Source organism: Sorex araneus, chromosome 6 (assembly GCF_027595985.1).
Source record: "Sorex araneus isolate mSorAra2 chromosome 6, mSorAra2.pri, whole genome shotgun sequence".
NCBI lineage: Eukaryota > Metazoa > Chordata > Mammalia > Eulipotyphla > Soricidae > Sorex > Sorex araneus.
The window spans coordinates 101,940,968-101,957,165 of NC_073307.1; the positions used below are offsets into that span (position 1 = coordinate 101,940,968).

Below are 16,198 nucleotides of genomic sequence, written 5' to 3' on the forward strand. Positions count from 1 at the left end.
GTCCCCACCAGACTTCTCTACTGTGAAGTTACTCGTGCTCTCTCTGTAATGAGCTTCTGATTGGAAGTTACCATGAAGCTATGTAAAGACCTTATTCCTCATCGAAGATTCTATGTATGCGGCAGAATTCAAAGGGCTGAAGTGTATACTTTGCACTCAAGAACCCCAGGAGCAATCACTGGTACCAAATTTGTCAGTGCAGGGAATATCCCCTAAGCACCACTAGGTGGGACCTCCAACAACAAGACCTTTCTCCCTTGAGAAAGCCTCCGCAAACCTGCGGGCAATGGGTCCTGGAGCCAGTGAGCCTAGGGCTAGCTCCTGTCTGCACTGGGCAAGGTCCGTTCTCGCTGGGAACTTCCTTTCTTTCTGAAACAATCAGATGTTCAGTCTTGGGGCCAGAGAGGTAGAGTAGGGGTTAAGGCATTTGTCCTGCACACCCTACCTGGTCCCCCAACACTGCATGGAGTGATCACTGAGCCCTGATGGGTGTGATTCTACACACACACACACACACACACACACACACACACACACACACACACACACACACACACACACACTCTGATATCAGGCAGCAGAGGGGCTGCCCACAGTTTCCCTGTGGCCGTTCTCTGGGTGTCCTCCCTCTGCCTCTGCCCCACGTGTTCTCACTACCAGGACCTGCAGGTGGACACCCACCTTCCAGACTGAACCTCTCCAGGAAGCCCGATGCTTCCACTTCCCCTGGCACAGCTGACCACCTCTGTATCCCCACTGCCTCCTTCCTACTTCCACTGATCTCCCTCAACTGGCTCTCACGGACACAGCCTCAGGTGTGGGACACGGGCTGGAGCTGGGGGATGGTCCGGGGCTGGGCTCCTCACATCCCCTCACAGAGAAGAGGGTAGAGGGAGGACAACTGGCTTGGGTCCTGCAGGTGTCTGCAGGCTGGAGTGTCGTGAAACTGTCCTGGTAGTGCTGTGGTGGACGGTGGATGGCCGTGGCAGAGCGCCTGGCTGGCATGGATCGTGGTCCCCGCAGAACCTCAGGGGCCTTTACGTTGAAGGGTTGTTTTTTATGTTTTCCCCATGATTGCAGAAGCAGCCCTGTACACTGTAGAAAACAAGAAACACGAACTGCAGCAAGGAAACCAAGAAATGACTCTGTACATTCTGTTTCGCAACCTACTTTGTTTGCAGCCAGCCACCTCGAGTTTTGTTTTAGTACATTTTCAACGCAGCTGATACTCAGACCATATGCGCATTTCTCCATCTGTCCCAGCTACGTCCTTAAAAGCTGTTGTGTCCAAGCCGCTCCTTTTATTTCACAGTGTTTTGTCAGCCAGGCTGGCCTGGTCCCTCCCTCACGGGCCGCAGAGGACACGGTGGCCCAGCCCTGCAGCTGGTGTCCTGACCTGGCTTGGCCTGCAGAGATCGTATTGTTTTGGTGTCCTTTAGCTGGTTCTCTTGTCCCTTGCATTTTCTGCTAAAGGGTGAACAAAGACCGGGGCTTGCTGAGTCCTGGGCGCTGAGAATGTTTGAGAGGTAGCCACTGGTGCCCTGAGCTCCCATTCGTCCTACCAAGGCCTTACGCAAGGCTGGGGGAGCCAGCATGATTCCTGCCCCACATGGCTACATCCAGGCATCTCCTTCTTTGTTCAAAGTAAAACAAAACACGAAGTTCCCTGACTACCAGGTGAATGCCCCGTGTTGAAGACCTTATACATGACCCAAGAAGGGCAAGAGAGCTAGAACAGAGGTAAGGTGCTTGCCTCACATATGGCTGACCCATGTTCTATCCCCACACCCCATAGCACCCCAGTCACCACCAGGAGTGACCCCTGAACACGGTCAGGGGTAAGCCTTGAGCACTGCCAGGTGTGGCCCCCCCAAATAAACTGTAAATAAATGAATGACCCATGAAGATTGATTCATTTGCTGAGGGGCAGTTTGAGCGCTCACACAAGAAGGAAAACAAATCTCAGAACAAGTTCACAGGCTGCATTTCATCTTGCTCAGTACAAAGCTAGGGGAGCTCGGTCTTGTTTTCACTTCCTTTCCATATGTGTGACTTGCATTCACTCCCAGTGCTGCTGTTTTCCAGTTGAGTGACCTCAGGCAAGCGACTTAACATCTGTACCCTCAAGTTCCTCCATGGATTTCTTGCCCTGCAGAGCTGTTATGAGGGTTAAGTAGAAAAGGCACCAGTAGCTATTTTTTTCCCCTTACAGTTGGGAACCTCTCTGAGAACAGGATAATCTTCATCATCATCATTATCATTATCCCGTTGATTGTCGAATTTCTTGAGTGGTCTCAGTAATGTCTCCATTCGTCCTAGCCCTGAGATTTTAGAAGCCTCTCTCTACTCGTCCTTCCCAAAGATGCCGCATTGAAGGCTCTTTCAGGGTCAGGGGAATGATACCCAGTTTGTTACTGGTTTTGGCATATGAATACACCATGGGGAGTTTGCGAGGCTCTCCCATGTGGGCAGGAAACTCTCGGTAGCTTGCCAGTTTCTTCCACAGGGAGAAGTAGGCTCTAAGATATCATGTGGCTGAGAAGCCACCATGCACTTCCGGGAGCTTGCTTTTAAGTCTCTGGATATTGGCCATTGATGGGATTCCACGGCGCCGGGGGCAGTCCCTGGGTGTGACTGCCTAGCTACTGGAAGGTGGGAAATCTGGGCAGAAGAGGCCCAGTCCCCATGCAAGCAGGCTTGGAGGTCTCAGCCCCAGGTCCCACATACCTGGGTTCCTCTGCCAGTTCCTTCATGCGTGAGGCTCGTCTGAACGTGTGGAGAGGGGCCTTGAGCATGGCTGTGGCTAGGCTCTGGAGGCCTTCAGCCATGGGAGCTCTGCTCGGGGCGGGGAGGGAAGCTGGAGCCCATTCCCTCCGAGGGGCCCCCGGGGAAGACACCGGGCACATGGGCAAGAGACTCTCTCTGCAGGATAATAAAAAGAAATAAATCTGGAAATGTTCATTGAATGAAGAGAAAAACAAGGACAGCATAAAGGGAAGGGGGATCAGAGATACTGCTTAATGGTGGAGCATTTGCCTGGCATGTGTGACACTCTGGCATCGCAAAAATAAATAAATCAATAAATAAGAAAGAACAAATTCTGACCAGGTGATACATACCCTGGAGGGAAAAACATCATCCATTTAGGCTTTTGCTGTTGCTGTTCATTTGTGCTGTCATTGAACATGTACCCAGAAACGGGCTCTCTACCCACGAAGTTCTCAGGGTACAAGTCTGGAGAAGCGCAGAGAGAGGGGAGGGTACGGGGTGAGGGGAGAGTCTGGGAGGGCTGAGCACAGGGAGGTGGTGCTGAGTACAGGGGCTCCCTGGGTTCTGGCTCAGGCAGCTTCTGGAGCCTCGGGCAGGACTTGTGGCCAGAGCTCCCCGAGCCCCCCTGTTGTCCGCCCTCTCTCCACTTTCCTGTCATCCCTCCGGCCCTCCGACCTCTGTGCCGTGTGTCCCTGACAACTGTGTGTCTGTCTGCAGTGCCGGATGGAGTGCCGCGACGTGCCTGCCGAGACCCTCTACGACGTCCTACACGACATTGAGTACCGAAAGAAATGGGACAGCAACGTCATTGAGACTTTCGACATTGCTCGCTTGACAGTCAACGCGGACGTGGGCTACTACTCTTGTGAGCGGGCACCAGCGCCTGCCCCTGCCCCCCCCACCTCTGTCCAGGCCTCCTGCCTTCCCTCTGCACTGGCTGGTCCTCTCGCCCTCACACTCCAACACTCTGTGGCCGGGAATGCAGTCTGGCTGCCCTGGCTCTCTCTCTCTCTCTCTCTCTCTCTCTCTCTCTCTCTCTCTCTCTCTCTTTCTCACACACACACACACACACACACACACACACACACACACGCGCGCGCGCGCGCGCGTGCGTACATTCACATCGCTACCAGCCAAGCTCGGGCTGGAAAGACAGTTCAGCAGGTAGGGCGTTTGCCTTGCATGCAATCCACCTGGCACTGCATATGCTCTCCTGAGCCCTGCCAGAGCACGGAGTCAGGAGTAAGCTCTTAGCACCACCTGGTGTGGCCCCCAAACAGATTACATCTGGCTCCACCCCCCCCCCGCCTGAAAAACAAAACAAAACAACACAACACAACTGGCCAGGCCAGCAAAAGAAGGGCAGGGGACATGGCAAGGAGGGGCGGGGCAGAGATGGGAAGGGAGAGAACTGTCTGTCCCTCCCGGGAGGGTGCCTGCTGGGCATGCAGAGCTGGCAGTTATGAAGGCGTCCCTGCATCTCTCTGCCTGGCAGCTCCCTTCCAGGCAGGCAAGCAGGCAGGATCTGACCTGTCACTTGCCCTCCACAGGGAGGTGTCCAAAGCCCCTGAAGAACCGCGACGTCATTACCCTGCGCTCCTGGCTGCCCATGGGCACCGATTACATCATTATGAACTACTCAGTCAAGCATCCCGTGAGTCGCGCTGCCTGCCCCTCCCTGCGGGGCTGGCCAGGCTGGCATGGGGAGAACACCCCGATTCCTCCCTCCACAGTGCGAATGATGAGACTCCCCCTCCCCCAACACGGGGGCTCTCAAACCCATGAGGACAGGGTCTCGGGGCCCCCACGGTGGGCCAGTATGCTGGCCGGGGACGGGGTGTTCGAGAGGTGAGAGATGGAGCACTGTGCCCTCTGCGGCAGGGCCACTTGACCGCCATGCAGGTAGGGTGGGCTCAGGAGCAGCCGGCCAGGGTGAGGGTGTGAATGCAGGTGCCCCTCTGTGTGCTCCTAAACCTTCCCCAGGAAAGCAGGACAAGCTTAAGGGAGGTGACAACCACCTGGCCCTGGTCTGAGTCCTGCTTCCTCTCCTTTCCCCCATGAGACCTTCAATGGGGGTGGAAACTGTGTCAATGCACATATGCACGTATGTGTGTGTGCGCATATGTGTGCTATGTGCGTGTACCCACAGACACCCCACTTCCCCTCCCATGTCTCATCTCCTTATACCTTCCATCCCCAGAAATACCCGCCTCGGAAAGACTTGGTCCGAGCCGTGTCCATCCAGACGGGCTACCTCATCCAGAGCACGGGGCCCAAGAGCTGCGTCATCACCTACCTGGCTCAGGTGGACCCCAAAGGTGAGGGCCTGGCCTCACAGCCTAGCTAGGCAGGACCCTGCCCTGTGCCACTGGAGATGGGCTTGATCGACTTGGGAGTCAGCAGGGCCTCCTCGAGGAGCAGTTTTATGTATGTGGGGGCACTAACAGTGTTTGAACTGCGACTTCCCAGTGGTCTGATGCAGGGCCAGGATGTCAGTGCCACACCCCAAAAGAGCCCAAGCTATCCACCTGACCCCCTTTCTCTGGCCTGCTCCCTGCTCACTGGCTGCTTCCATGCTCCTGGCTCACATTCTGGGCCCATCTAGAGGCTGCGGTTTCCAAGTCTTAGTCCTCCTACCCTTTCTTTTCTTTTCTTTTCTTTTTTTTTTTTTTTGCTTTTTGGGTCACACCCGGTGATGCTCAGAGGTTATTCCTGGCTCTACACTCAGGAATTAATCCCAGCGGTGCTCGGGGGACTATATGTGGTCCTGGGAATCGAACCCGGATCAGCCTTGTGTAAGGCAAACACACTACCCGCTGTGCTATCGCTCCAGTCCCAGTCCTCCTATGCCTTTGGGAAGACCCAGTCTAGGATGTCACTGGTCTGAGGACCACATCACCCACTCTGCTGTTCCAGGCCCAGCAGTCACAGGCCTCCTGGGCAGCTCCCTCGGGATAATATTTTGATCTTGAGACTCGGTCCCCGCATCCTTGGCTGAGATCCTCACCGTCTCCCACCAGGCTTGGCCCTGCACCTGTGTCTCTGCCTCTTGCTCCGACCCAGGGCAAGAACAATAAGTTCTTGCTAGGCAGCTCTCCTCTTCACTCCACAAACATGGCCCTTGACTCTTTGGGGCCACTCCTGGCAATGCTCAGGGGCTACTCCTGGCTCTGTGCTCAGGGATCACTCCTGGCAGTGTTCAGGAGACCATATATGATGCCAGAGATCGAACCCAGTCAGACGCATGCAAGGCCTTAACCGTGTACTCTGTCTCTTGCAACTCTGATTCTTTTTGATTCTGCTCCTGGATAGCTTCGGAATCGAATTCTCTTCCCACTTAGCCCCCTTGTCTGGCCAGCCCACTCACCAGAAACAGTTTTCTAAACTGCTTCTATATGCCTGACTCCTGTGGGGGTAAGAATCTCATGCTAGACAGTGAGGACTCTTCCAGGCCTTCTCACACCTATTTCTAGTGCAGCCTAGAAATACCTCCCAATGCACCCTCTCGGGCTGCTCCGGATGTCACCTCCCTGTCCTTGAGACCCAGGATGGCACTCACTCCAGGCTCCGTGGGCCCACTCCTGTGGGCAGTTGCCACACTCTTGAGACCCCTCAGACAGTCCCCAGGGCTGGCACTGTGGAGTGAGTGGATGGAAGGACAGATGAACAGAGCATTACTAGGCACGGTACTTGGCTCACACCTGTACAGCCACCCTGAGCATTCTTATGTATCAGTTTTGGTCTTGGGGTCATAACCAGTGCTGCTCAGGGGCTATTCTTGGCTCTCTGCTCATGAGTGACTGGGGCTGTGCTTAGGGCGGACCATAGATAGTGCCAGGGATTCAAACGTGGGTTGCTGGAGGTGTGGTGTATGCAAGGCAAATGCCTTATCTCCGTACTCCTGTCTTCAGCGCCCACCCAGATTGAGAGTGTGGAGTGCCAGAGGACACGTGGGAATAAAAAGGTGGACAAGCGGGCTGTGTATTTCAGGGCAGAGCAGGCTGGGGTCTCGGTTCAGATGCCCCTGAGGTCAGACAGGCTTCCTAGGGCAGGGGACAGAGGAGTGCTGGCCCCGGGGGTATTGTTGAAGGCTTGGCCTGGACAGAGGATGTCAGCGTTGACAGCGGGGGTGGACCTCGAGGGTTAGAACTGCAACCCACACGCAGCCTGGGATCCGCAGGGACCCTGTGGTTTTCTTCTATGTCCTTTGGGACCTAGCAAAGTGGGGAGTGGAGTGGGGCACGGAGGAAACAGCTTTGAGCCCGTGGACTTTGGTGGAAAGAGAGCGAGGCCAACAGAGTCAGACCGAGGCTGTCTCCCAGGGCCCCCTCCCCCAGGAACGAGGGCTGTCCTCCCCGGCTGGGGCTGGGGGCTGGCTTCCAGACGCCCCACCTTCCTTCTGTCCTCACTCCCTTCCCTGCCCTCACAGGCTCCTTACCCAAGTGGGTGGTGAATAAATCTTCTCAGTTCCTGGCTCCCAAGGTGAGTGGAGACTCCCGAGACTGGGTGGGGTGTGGAAGCCCAGAAGAGTTTCTGGGTGGAGGCGGAGCGGACGGCTAGGAGCTGGGGCATGAGGGCGTGGCTAGGGTAGGGGCGTGGCTAGCCAAGGGACGGAGTAGAAGTGGGGCGTGGCTAGGACGAGAGGCGGGCTTTGGCCTCGGGGGCGTGGCCAGAGCCCAGGGGAGGGGTTAGAACCCAGGGCCGAGTTGGGAACCCCGGCAGGCTGGGCAGCTGAGTTGGCGGAGAACCGGGGGAGCCCTAGTCCCCTGCTCCTCGTTTCTTGACCTGTTCAATCCTGACTCCGGCCATGCCGCGGGCTCCCAGGCCATGAAGAAGATGTACAAGGCGTGCGTCAAGTACCCCGAGTGGAAGCAGAAGCACCAGCCGCACTACAAGCCCTGGCTACACCCGGAGCAGAGCCCCTTGCCGAGCCTGGCGCTGTCGGAGCTGTCGGTGCAACACGCGGACTCGCTGGAGAACATCGATGAGAGCGCGGTGGCGGAGAGCAAGGAGGAGCGCGTGGGGGGTGCAGGTGGCGAGGGCAGTGACGACGACACCTCGCTCACCTGAGCCCTGCACCACGGCAGGGACCGAGACAGACAGGGCAGAGCCCCGGAGCGGTGAACCCGCCCGGCTTTCTCCCCTCCCCCAACCTGCGCCTCCGGGGGGACCCTGGGCTCCTGTCCAGGCTGGCGCCGCGTTGTGGCTGGACACAACCCGGAATAAACGATCCCACAGCCTCAGCCGGCTCTTCGCTGTGCCCTTTTGGAAAAGTTCATTTTGTTAACTTTATTGTTGATTTTGTCTTTTATTTCCCCTCGTGGAACTGGGGTTTGGGTCACTCTTATTTCTGCCCACGGTGTATTCCCTTCGCACTCTTTGTGGTGTGTTCACTCCACGCTCTGCTCAGGCGGTGGGGGTGACCTTGCATTGTCTAAGGAGGCCGTTCTGGCCCCGGTGCAGTGGATGGGGTTCTGCTGTGTCAGCTCCTGACCCTTGGTCCAGGAGGCGGAACCAACACTCCTGTCACTGAAGAACGGAAAGGGAGGGGTCCTGGGTCATAGTGCACAGGACTGGAAGTGGGGTTCAGCTTGTTCCCAGTAAAGAGGTTGGGGGAGTCAACTCTAGTGCCATGGCAGGACTGGGAGCAGTAATTCAAGCCCTTCTTTCGTTTTGTTTCTTGGAAGAATCAAGCCCACGGACTCATGCAAGCCGAGTCCTGTACACTCAGCCATATCTCCGGACCCTCTAGGTCATTCTGAAGGCTTCAGTCCTGTATTAACAAATAGGGCACGGGTGTGTGTGTGTCTTAGTCCCTTGCTGTGGTCAGATACCCGTGCCCTGGTCCTTGTTTAACTGGCAGCTTTGAACCCTAGAGTTCCCCCCTCTGCCTCTCTCCAGTGATTTTATACCCCATGTGATTTTTTTTCTTTTTGGGTCACACCGGTAATGCACAGGTGTTACTCCTTGCTCTGCACTCAGGAATCACCCCTGGCGGTGCTTAGGGGACCATATGGGATGCTGGGAATCGAACTCCGGTCGACCGCGTGCAAGGCAAACGCCCTATCCGTTGTGCTATCGCTCCAGACCCCCCCCCCCCATGTGAATTTGGGACTGGGAAGTTCTGGAGACAAATGAGCACCTTCCAAAATCAGTGTACCCCGCCTGCTCTCCCATGCTGAGAACTGTCAGGCATAGGGGGGAGTAGGAGTACAGAGAAGGAAGGGTCCCTGACGTGGCGTTCAGGATTTTTGCTAATCCTCATTCCACCAGACCCCACCTGCTCTGTATGGGAGTGAGCTTGCGGGATAGTTGGGGTCTGCCCTTCTCCGGGCCAGCGATGGTGTCTGTCTGGGTGCAGGACTCTCACCCAGAGTGTCTGGGGGCTCCATTAACAGGTGCAACTCCCTCTATCAGCCCGTCGGTGAGAGGTGTGGGCCCAGGAGGGAGGGTACTCTTCTCCCAGGACGAGATGAGGAGGGAAGGACTTCGGGAGGAGGTGGGGGGGGGTCTCGATCATTCCAAGTCCAACTCCCCACACCTTACCGCCCTCGGGGGATAGAGCCCCTGACTGTGTGTTGTGACTCCCTGGAGCAGAGCCGCCAAGAGGGGGTGACAAGAGGCCGGGAGACTCAGGAAGAGAGTTGGGAGAGAAGCGGGGGGTGGGGCCGGCCAGCCCGAGGGGGACGCGAGAGAGGCGCCGCCGCGGCACGGGTCCGCACGGCGGGCGGGCGGGGCGGGGCCGGCGGGGGCGTGGCCGCTCGTGGCCCCGCCCTCCCCTCCCGGGGCGTCACGTGGGGTTGGCGGAAGCGCCCGGCGGGGTGGGCGCGCCCGGCCTGTGGCCGCGAGTTGGCAGCGGCGGCGTGATTCCCCGGCGACCCCGGGACCCCGCGAGGAGTCTTCGCTCCGGACAGGTCAGTGCCGCGGCCGGAGCCACCTGGACGCGCGGCCCGTGGGGCAGGTGTGGCCCGAATTTCCCCATTTCGCAGAAGGGAACGCCGAGGCCGCGCGGGCACTCGACTCCGCGCCCGGCGTCGACTTCCGTGGCCCCGTCGCCGTGCTCGGGGGTGGGGGGGGGGGTCTGTTTCCCGGCTGGGGGGTCGCCCCCTGACGTCGGGGCGGCACATCAGCGCCTCGCCGGGAAGGTGACGGGCGCCGGGAAGCTTGCTCTTCTCCTCCCACCGGTTGAGCGCTCGACGGGTGCAGCTCCGCAAGTTCACAGGACCGGGTATCTGCACCTGCGGCTTCGCTGACCTTGGGCAGATGACTTCCGGTCTCTGCGCCGCCGGTCCCCCTCGGTAAAGGGGGGCATGGCCTCCCAAGAGCCCCTACCTGGCCCAGTTGCTGGGGAAGAGGAAGTGTGTTCACAGAACGGGGTCGAGCCGGCGCTGGGTGGTGGGGAAGGGCGAGGGCCGGCTTGGGAAGCAGCCTGGGGCGCGGGAGGCAGGGGTCCGGCCCTGGGGGTAGGGGCAGGGTGGGGTGGTGCTCGCGAGTTCTGCTTTGGAGCCCTCGCAGTCTGGCCTCTGTCGCATGCGCCCCTTGCCCTGAAGCCTGGGGAGACTTGGGGGAGCTTCGCAGGTGGGGATCGGCCGTCTGGGAAGGGTTTGACCGCGTCCTGGGCCCCCCCCCCCCCCCCGACGGGTACCCTGGAGAGCAGGTCTAGGGGAGGCCTCCCAGCAGGCTCGTTCATTATAGGGCAGACGGAGCCCCGCGCCAGGGGGACGGGTGCAGGCAGGTCCAGAGGGAATGAGGGGCTAGCACTGAGAGATGCTGGGGTCGGGGAGGTGACTGGGGAGGTGGTAATTCACCAGGGTAAGGGCAGGGACTCCCTCTTGTTGAGGTATGGGAGTTGGATGTGGCAGGAAGACAGATTTAGAGTGCCCGCTTTAGAGAGAATTCACCCCCAGCTCCCCTGCCGGGCCAGGCCTGACAGGGGATTGCCCAGATCACAGCCTCAGGACAGACCCCCCCACCCATTTGCGGATTGCTCATTGACATGGGGTAGCAGCAGGACGTCCCAGGCTGCCCCCCACCCCCACAGCCCACATTGGCCCCAGATTCATTGCAGCCCCAGCGGCACCCCCCACCCCCTACCCCTGGGGCCCCAGCCGTGCTTCCCACTCTCCTTGCAGGCTACTTTCCCTGCCTACTTACCACTCTCCTCCCTGTTGAATCTCCCAGGGGAGGGAGGGAGGGTCTCCCTGCAGCTGCAGAGGTCGGGGGGAGGGACCTGCAGGACCATGGGGGTCCTGTCAAACCTCCACACACAAGGAGCTGGGGGTCCCCAAACTTCTTGACATCTCAGTTTCCCCTGGGGTGCTTCTGGTCCCTGCCTCCAGAGAGAGACTTGGTGGGAGCAAGACTCGGGCCTGCGTGAACCATCCTGCCCCAGTGGGATTTTCCTCATGAGCAAAGGGAGAACCTGGGTGGGGAGAGGGGTGAGTTCCAGGGGTCCCAGGGCTCAGACTGAGGGGCGAGTGGGGGATGAACCTGGACATGAGCCCAGAGCATTGTCTAGAGAGAAGGGAGTCCCCTCCGCTCGTGGGGACCCTCTCCCTGTCCCACCCCATTCTCCCTTTGGCCAAGCTCAAAGCCAGCCGGCTGGTGTTCAGACAAGCGGCCTCTGTTCCCAGGACAGGGGGAGGGGAGCAGACACTGGGCTGCAGGCCCGCCTGTCCAGCACTGACCCCGGCCCCCCGCCTGCCCACTGCATCTTAACCCTTGGGAGTCGGGACTGGCCCCAGGGCTGCTAGAGGGCAGTTGTGCTTCCCACCAGCTGTCCGCCCCCGCCCCCCCAGCCCTCTGCAGGCACCCTAGGGTCTGGGTGCAGCAGGAGTTAGACATGGGGTGCTGCACGGGAGGAAGGCAGGGGCAGATGTGGCCTGCCCCACCAGGGGCCTCTGGGCCCGGAAGTGTCTTTCAAAGATTGGGTGACCGAGGTCCCAGGCCAGGGCTGGGCCAGGGCTGGACCGGGGTGGGCTCAGTGCCGCCGTCTTGGGGAAGGGAAAGAACCTGCGGGAGCTTGCTCAGGCCTGAGGACCAGCTGTGTGTCGCCTGCCCCTGCACCGTGACGGCTTCCCTTGACCTCGGTTCCTGAGGCCAGGGTCATCTTCCTGTGACCTCGGGGAAGAAACCAAGAGTGAGGGAGGGGCGATGGCACGAGGGACCTGCTGGGTGCCCACATCTCCATGGGCACTAACCTGTCTTGCCAACCCCCAGCCACCCTGGGGCTTAGGTGTCCTTGTGCAGAGCAGGAAACTGAGGCACAGCGAGGCGAGTGCTTCCTGGCCAAGTCAGTGATCAAAATTGGATTAGGACCCTGGGCCTTTCTCTCCCAGGCCTCTCTCCCCAAGTCTGACCTCACCTGCTGGACAGAGCTCAAGATCAGGTGGGCCCAGGGAGGGAGTCTCCCCTAGACGGTGTCCCCAGCCTCCCTGGGAGAATGACCCCAGTCCACCAAAGACCGTGGCCTCTCTTTTGGGACAAAGTCAACTTCTGGGGGTGACCCTCTTCGAGTCTCTCTCAGGCTGGGCCCAGCTCCTCCGTAGCCCTGCATGGGGGTACATATTTCAGGAAGTTCAGTGGGGACACTGTGCCCTCCAGTCTGTGTACAGGGGGCTCTTATTGGGGGGTCCTCACAGACACCCCCCCCAGGGCCTGATGCTGACTCTACCCACACCTCCCTGACCAGAAAGGAGAAAGGACGTTCTGCCCACTTGAGCCCACTCCTGCCAGGCCCCCAGGCCCTCATATTGCAGCCGGGCTCTGGGGGACGGGGCCAGCCCTGTGAGGAGCAGACCCCGGGTTAGGGATGGCGGGGAGCGGGCGTAGGGGGCCAGCCTCGACACAGTGCGAGGCTGGCCTTCTGCATGTCCTTCCTGTGGAATTTCTTTGTCTCATGGCTGGGGCCATAATTCAGAAGGGAAAATCCTGCCCCACAGTCAGGACGCCTGTCATAGGTCACGGGGACAGGGTGGCGGGGAGGGGCGGGGGCTGAAGAGTGAGCTGGGTGAGAAACTGAGCCCCGGCAGCAGTGGAACTGTTCCCAGAGTCTCGCTGGGGCCCGGCGCCGGGATGTCACTGGCTCTCAGGGCGGCCTTGTGGGGGAGGGCATCCTTCCATCTCAGAGCAGTTGGGGGGGGCGGGTTCTGTGATTTGCCCGAGATTCTCTCCCCCCACTGCTGGCAGAGCCGGGAGGGGCACCTGGATTTCTGCTGTGCAGGAAGAACCCTGAGCCCAGGAGCCGCCCCAGACAGCAGGGAGCCGGCGCTGTTCACTCTGGGAAGTCCCCGCAGGGGCGCAGGCAGGGCAGGGCATGAGATCGCCTGTTCAGGTGACTTGGCTGTAACCTGCTGAGGGGAGCCTGGGCCCCCGTCAGCCCCATCCCAAGACGAACTCTTCTGGGCTCTCTGCTCTTGTCCAATCCTTCCTGTGTCCTTTCGCTGCCAGGGGCTGGGGCTGGGGGCCCTGGGCCCTTTTGCTGATGAAGACCCTTGATCAGAGGCAATGGTGTGGGCTTGCAGCCTCTGAGGGAAGAGTGGCAGGGAGGGGGTCAGCACACCCCTTTCCTGCCGGGCCTCTGAGCCCTAACCTTACTTTGGACCCACCCTCGCCCGCCTTGTCCCGGCTCCAAGTCCCTCTCCCCAAACTCGCAAGGTGCCTGATCTGTTACAACCAGGGGGCGTCTGAAAGGGCAGGTCTGGGAAGCAGTTCCAGAGCTCAGAGACCAAGAACGCGAGACTGACCGTGGCCACGAGCCTGGTACTCCAGCCCAGAGGGGCCCAGAGGGACTCAGGGTTCAGAGAGAAGCAGGGGCCCCTGAGCATAGAGACCAAGTAGGTAGCCAGGGCCCGGCCTTAGGGGCAGTCTGGGGGCCTCACCCTGGAGGACCCTACAGGCTCCCCAGCTGCTCTGGGGAGGGAATGGCGGCATGGGGGAGACAGGCCCTCCTCAGAGCATCAGGGGTGTGTGTGTGTAAAAGAGAGTGTGTTGTAAGAGTATGCATGTGAGAGTGTGTGTGAGGGAGAATGTGAAAGAGTATTTGTGAGAGTGTATGTAAGAGTGTGTGTGAGAGAGAGGGAGGAAGAGTGAGAATGTATATATGAGAGTGTAATGTCGTGTGTGTGTGTGTGTGTGTGTGTGTGTAGGTGTCTGAGAGTGTGGGAGAATATGTGTGAGACTGAGAGTGTGAAAATGTGAGATATTGACAAGTCCTGTGAGTGTGTTTATATGTGTAGGTGTGGGAGTGTGTGTGAGAGTACGTATGTATGAGGGAGTGTGTGTGAGAGTGTATAAGTATAAAAGTGTAGGTGTGTGTATGTGAAAATGTGTGTGTTGAGAGTGTGTGAGTGTGTGAATGTGTGAGAGTGCATGTGGGTGTGAGTGTTGTGAGAATGTGTGAGAGCTTTGCGAGAATGTCGGAGTGTGTGTGTGTGTTGTGTGTGTGTGTGAGCGCGCCCGTGCGCGTGTGTGCTCACACTCATGCATGCTTTCCAGTTCATAGCTGCATGCATACCTCTGGGGGCCTCTGTGCGTGTGTCTGTGTGTACTAGGGCTGTGTGGCCCTTGCTGCAGAGCTGGTCTTGAAGTTCCCTGGGAGGACCTGGGCGTCCATCTCCATGGGGGGTGCTCAGCACCCCATGTCCCACTGGTTGGGGGAGGAGGGGTCTGGTTCTGCACCCGGCGCTCTTGTGATCTGGCCTCCCCCAGCCTGAGTGGGGTCGCGTGTCCGGGTCTGTGGTGGAAAGGCCCGCTGGCTCCCTGTGCCCAGTGGGAGGGGCTGAGGTTGCCTGCTGATGGCCTCGAGGGGGTGGTTCTCCTCTCTCTGGGGGCGACTTCCCCTCTCCTCTCCTTTCCAGCCTGTGTCTGGGACCCTGGGGCAGGAGGTGCCAGAGGCGCTTGGTGGATCTGGTGGTTCTATTCCGGTTTGTGCTCCAGGAGCATGACGGGGCACCCTTCCACCCACGCCTGGCTGAAAACCTGCCCCTCTCAACCAGGGCCGTCTAGCCCATGTGCAGGTGGGGATTCCTCCACTTTCTCCGGGGCCCCTCCCCTCCCAGCTCCTCCAGTGAACAGACTCCAGGAAGCTCAGGGCGGGAGGGGATGGGGGCAACTCCTGGACTCCCTGGGGCTCTCTTCCCTGTTCTGGAAGGGGGGAGGGTTGCATGTAGGGGTCCCTAAATGCATAACCAGCAGGTGGCTGGGGGCATGGGGCCTGCAGGCAGGAGGGCAGAGCTATAACGGGGCATCGGGGCCGGGTGGCAGTTGCCTTCTGTCATCCTCTGGCCCCAGGGGCCACTGTGGCCCAGTTCAGGCCACCCCTTGGCTGGGCCGTGCTTCCCCTCTGTCCAGTTGGGAGTGGTTCCTTCTGTCAGTGGCCACCCACCTGGGGCAGGCATCAGAGCCCAGCCAGGGGCTCCGGCTCAGGGCAAGCACATGGCACATGTAAGTGACACAGTCGCAGCGGGTGACAACCTGGGGTGCCAGACCTGTGACGCGGGACTCGCCCATCACTGGCGCTGAAAGGGGAGGGGAAGAAAGGTGTCACACAGGTAGGTGTCATGGGCCCCGGGAGTGTGGTGGACAAAGTCCCACAGTAAAAGCCCCAGAAGGGAGTTGCAGAGGAGAGGGGTAGGTGGCAGGAGGCAGGCCCTGGAAGGGGTGGGCAAGCACCAGAGAGGCTGCCCAGCGAGGGACCTGGGGGTGCTCGGCCTCAGGCCTTTGGGCCTGCAGGGGACGTGGCGGGGACTGCAAGCTGCACATCCCGTGGGCCAGGGCACCCCCGGCAGCGTCTTATCTGGCCTGCACGGCCGGAAGTGGCCAGGGCAACCTCAGGACGGGAAGGACGAGGCAGACTCAGCAGAGAGGGCGTGTGTAGGGGGATGAGGGTGGGGAGGGGCGGCTGGGAGTGGGATCTCTGACCAGAGGTTCCACACTGGCCTCACACAGCTTCCCGCTCTCCCACCTGGGTGCTGGCCGCATCTGCGGGACAGGTGTCGCCGCGGGAGAGCACGGCGTCCCCGCCTTCTGGCGCAGAGGGCCAGTGAGTACTTAGGAGATACTGTGTGCCGTGGAGTGGGACAGGGCAGGAGACCCAAGACCCAGGGGCACTTTCGACTTTGGGTTTTGGGGGCCATGGTGCACAGGGGCTCCTCCTGGCTCTGCTTGGCGGGCTGTTCCGGGGGACAGTCGAGGGACCGTGCAGTACTGTGTCTGGAATCCGGGCCTCCAGCCTCAAAGCCCGCGCCTGGCTGCTGGGGCCTCCCCAGCCCTAAGCGGGCGCGGTTCCCGGAGACTGGATGGTTGGGGAGGGACTCGGGCTGAGGCTGAGGACTGCAGCCGGCCTGCGGTGCGACAGGCCCAGTCCAGGCTCCCTGCTCACCAGCCCTGGGGGGCCCCCAGGGGTATAAATGCAGCCTAGGTCTGGGCC

General features: G+C 59.7%; 2 protein-coding genes across 3 annotated transcripts in view; both read left to right on the forward strand.

The window, feature by feature from the left end:
* STARD10 (StAR related lipid transfer domain containing 10) overlaps positions 1 to 8,061 on the forward strand; it is a 28,211-nt gene extending 20,150 nt beyond the window's left edge. The window contains exons 3-7 of the mRNA XM_055142045.1: positions 3,487 to 3,634; positions 4,320 to 4,423; positions 4,970 to 5,087; positions 7,199 to 7,251; positions 7,594 to 8,061. Coding sequence (XP_054998020.1) covers positions 3,487 to 3,634; positions 4,320 to 4,423; positions 4,970 to 5,087; positions 7,199 to 7,251; positions 7,594 to 7,839 — 669 coding nt within the window. The 3' untranslated portion in view covers positions 7,840 to 8,061. The remainder of the gene's footprint in view (positions 1 to 3,486; positions 3,635 to 4,319; positions 4,424 to 4,969; positions 5,088 to 7,198; positions 7,252 to 7,593) is intronic.
* Positions 8,062 to 9,571: 1,510 nt separating this feature from the next.
* The window catches only part of ARAP1 (ArfGAP with RhoGAP domain, ankyrin repeat and PH domain 1), a 56,636-nt gene continuing 50,009 nt past the window's right edge, over positions 9,572 to 16,198 (forward strand). For both annotated transcript variants that reach the window (XM_055142963.1, XM_055142964.1), the window contains exon 1: positions 9,572 to 9,683. The gene's annotated coding sequence lies outside the window, so the exon portion shown is untranslated. The remainder of the gene's footprint in view (positions 9,684 to 16,198) is intronic.